This window comes from Tarenaya hassleriana, unplaced genomic scaffold, assembly GCF_000463585.1.
Source record: "Tarenaya hassleriana unplaced genomic scaffold, ASM46358v1 Cleome54, whole genome shotgun sequence".
Classification (NCBI taxonomy): domain Eukaryota; kingdom Viridiplantae; phylum Streptophyta; class Magnoliopsida; order Brassicales; family Cleomaceae; genus Tarenaya; species Tarenaya hassleriana.
The window spans coordinates 768,830-772,641 of record NW_010968045.1 but is presented as its reverse complement, the minus strand read 5'-3'; the positions used below and the strand labels follow the sequence as shown (position 1 = coordinate 772,641).

At 38.3% G+C, this 3,812-nt stretch overlaps 1 protein-coding gene across 1 annotated transcript in view; it reads left to right on the top strand.

The window, feature by feature from the left end:
* The first annotated feature begins 380 nt into the window (after window positions 1-380).
* The window catches only part of LOC104798609 (cation-chloride cotransporter 1), a 6,546-nt gene continuing 3,114 nt past the window's right edge, over window positions 381-3,812 (top strand). Inside the window, 8 exon segments of the mRNA XM_010520776.2 lie at window positions 381-683; window positions 1,246-1,395; window positions 1,873-1,951; window positions 2,517-2,608; window positions 2,750-2,864; window positions 3,065-3,165; window positions 3,304-3,365; window positions 3,770-3,807. Of these exon segments, the coding sequence (XP_010519078.1) occupies window positions 520-683; window positions 1,246-1,395; window positions 1,873-1,951; window positions 2,517-2,608; window positions 2,750-2,864; window positions 3,065-3,165; window positions 3,304-3,365; window positions 3,770-3,807 (801 nt within the window). The 5' untranslated portion in view covers window positions 381-519.

Genomic DNA, 3,812 nt, shown 5'->3' with positions numbered 1-3,812 from the left:
TTTAACCCATATTTTTAATGGTTAAACCAATAAAACCTGTTTAATTAAAACAACCCAAATAATTAATTTAAATATTTTTTTTTTATCAAGCTAGGTTGGATTAACCTAACCTATTTTACATCTCTAATATAATATATGCAAAAAAAAATGGAAAGTTCGTAAAGTTATATTATGTCAATATGACAATAACTTCAAAATATTAATTTAAAATTTAAAAAAAAATATATATTTGTACAGACTACGGTACACGTTGACATTTAGGGCCGCCTCCTAGCTTGACCCAAATCAAAGAAAAGCCCATATTGAATTTTCAGATAAATTCATTTGCTTTCCTAATGTCTTTCGATTTATATATATAATTTTTCTTTTATTTTCAATTTTTTTTTTATTTGATCTTGTAACATCAAATCTCCCTTACGTTGCCAGATTCAAATTCTCCGATCCGGAGAATCGGGTTGTTGCGACGAAGAGGAAGAGGAATTGGCGGTGGTCGGGATCTGTACGGATTCGGGGGGAGAAATGGACCACGGCGACATTGAAGAAGCCGCCGGTAATGGCGAGGAGGAGGTCCGGTCATCAGCGCGCGGCGGAGGGGGTAAATACCGGCCGGTGGTCGCGCACGATCGGGCCGTCGTCGAGATGTCCTCCATGGACCCTGGATCTCCTTCCTCTTCTTCCCTTAAGTAAGTTTCTGTTGATGCATCTGCTTCTGAGTTGTTTTCGTAGCCGAATCTTGTCTGTTGTATCGAGCCTAAAGTGTTTCCTGTGATGAAGGATATCCTTAGATTCTGTCGGGATGTGAAAGCTTCTGGTTGATGAAGGTTTCGTGATAGTGATGCGTCTTTGTTGCTATGATTTTTGATCGGGAGATTTCTGCAATATTATTCTTAGGCATGCTTGCTTGTGGAATGGTTCAGACAATAGAATGTGTTCGCCGAGATTTGGTTTGCTCTAGTTTAGAGAGTAGCATTTACTTGGATGGCTAACTATATTTGGAAGCTGGTTAGCTATGTGAGAGGAATTTCTGAAATTAAAATTAAGGCAAAGCTGAATGGAAGGCAATTTCCTTTTCCCTAATTCTGTACTGCTTATTAGTAGATACATTCGGAGGGTATTGATTTATTGAAAAGGATACTTTGGGTGAATTTTCTCAGACTTTATATAGTAAGAAATGTTGAGAGTAATAGCCTATATGTTTTCTGCATTACATCATGAGCGTTCCTCACATTTGTAGGTTTTTGACAGGAAAATTAAAGTGGTTACGCCTGGAGAGGTTGGTGCCAATGCGAGGGAAGGGGCAGGATCAGAAGATGGAGGAGTAAATGGTCTTCACAACGAATCGAAGTTGGAGCTTTTTGGTTTTGATTCTCTCGTCAACATTCTTGGTTTGAAGAGGTATACGGAATCTTTCTTGTTATTATAACTCCACTTGCTGGTCTCTCGTTCAGATTAACATGATTCAATGCCCGTGTAGAAAGTAATCTAACATCTATTTGAGTGGTAAAGTCACAAGAATTAGTCTCATGTGTATGCAGTGTCCTTGGGGTTCTTTTTTGGTACTAATGAATCTCACCATGAATTTCTAATCGTGATATAGTTAGAATGTCCTTGGTTCGTGATGTGAAAATAGAGATCCCCATTTCTTTCTTCTGACCTACCAATTAAAACGAAAGAATGAACTTGGTTTTTATGACTTGTATGTTGCCCAATGTCATAACTTTTCTGTCAAATCAGCAGTTCAACTTATTTAAGCTTTCTACTGTTTTCACTTTATTGTCCGATTCATTTATGCTTTAAATGTATGCCATTTGCTTTGGTAGGAACATTTTCTCTCATTTCACCGGTGGTAATTGCAGTGACTTGTTCTTTCAGAATGACAGGAGAGCAAATTCCTGCACCATCCAGCCCAAGGGATGGGGAGGATATTTCCATCACGCAAGGGCACCCTAAGGTACTTTGCTATTCTCTTTAGCCCTTATCGCTTTTTCAGTAGTAGCGTCTGTCATTTGTTTTTCCCATTTGGTTCCAATGATGTGCTTTTGTTGGTTCTTTAGTGTCCAAAAAAGGAAAAAAGGCTTCATAGATTATCGCAAAATTTTAGTCGAGAGAGGTATAAGACTCTTAGAAGCATCTTGGAGAAAAGAATTTTAAACCTGTGCCGCATAGAGATGGAGCAGAGGTGACCCTAAGAGCTCAAATATCATCCACTAAAACGTCACCTAGCTTCCTTTACTTCCTTCTGCTTATTTGTTTGGATATGTTATACAATATAATCCTGACATTATAAAGCAGTGTTTATATTCGCTACGGTCACGTATGATTTGTTACATTGCAAAGTATTGCACCCCTCTAAGTATGACATCTTATTGATTGTTTCGAATGAATCGGATGCGCTTTACCTCTTTGAACTTTCTTTTACTAACGACGTTTTGGTGTCTGTTTTGTGATGCGTGTGAAAGTAAGAGTCTCTGCATTTGTAGTTACTAACGATTTTACTTTTGTCTGTCTTTTTTCAGCCTTTAGCACTGAAGCTGGGTACACTGATGGGAGTGTTTGTTCCATGCCTGCAAAATATATTAGGAATTATCTACTATATCCGTTTCTCATGGTAAGGCAGCTGCATCCTCAATGCTGCTGTGATGTTGATTAAAATGACTGTTTCAAATTTCTTTCCCTTTTAGATTACTTAAATTAAAGAGGGAAACAGGGTCGTGGCCTCATGATCTGTCTTAATCTGGTAAAAATTCAGGATTGTTGGCATGGCTGGCATAGGAGAAGGGCTACTGCTAGTACTGCTCTGTGGCACCTGTACTTTCTTGACAACAATATCTCTAAGTGCTATTGCAACCAATGGTGCAATGAAGGTACATTTTTATCTTCTTTTGTATAGCTGAGTACGCATTGCATAAGTTGTGTTGCAATAGTGAAAACTAATTGCTCTGTTCACTGGGTATCTGGTCATAAGCATCAATACGATGTAGCTTCTCTCTTCCTCTTATGATATAGCAATGATTTGGTCAGCAAATTTTATGCGGTAGCAAGTTAACTTTTTAACTACCTCCAGGGTGGGGGACCATATTATCTCATTGGTCGTGCACTTGGGCCAGAGGTTGGGATAAGCATAGGTTTATGCTTCTTTCTTGGCAATGCTGTTGCTGGAGCTTTGTAAGTGTAAATCCTAGTTCCTTAAGGAAAATCCCCTCAAGAAAGTCTTTAAGCTTGGCATTTTATGGCTTTAAGTTGCTAGTGATATTTTCTGCCTTCCTAATATTTTTTTTTTCTGCATTCCCCCCTACATTGTAGGTACGTTCTTGGAGCTGTGGAGACTTTTCTGAAAGCTATCCCTGCTGCTGGAATTTTCAAAGGTACGGTTTTTTGGGAAATTGTAAGCTTTTCAAACCTGTGAAATTAGCATAGGGCTATTCTGGACATCTGACAAGACCTGGCAATCTGCCAATTCCTCTCTCCTTACTCGTTCCTCGGGGCCATCACAGAATCATACTAGTCTTGATGTCCAACTCTTTCATCAATATGTTGCAGCAATACAGTATGTTTATTTCTTGATCAAGGATTGACATGCTATTGTTAGATAGGTGCAAGTGTTTATGGAAATTTTGCTTTGTTGATTACTTAACTTCTGAGATTTGGTTAACAAAAGATCCCAATTGTTTCTCCTGGAAGACAGTATTTAAACCTGTCTTCTTTGTCACTTCTCATGATGTGTGTATTTTGTCCTCATCTATTTGTGTATTTCATTTTTTAATGGCAGAAACTGTTACGAAGATTAATGGAACAGCAATTGCTGAAAGATC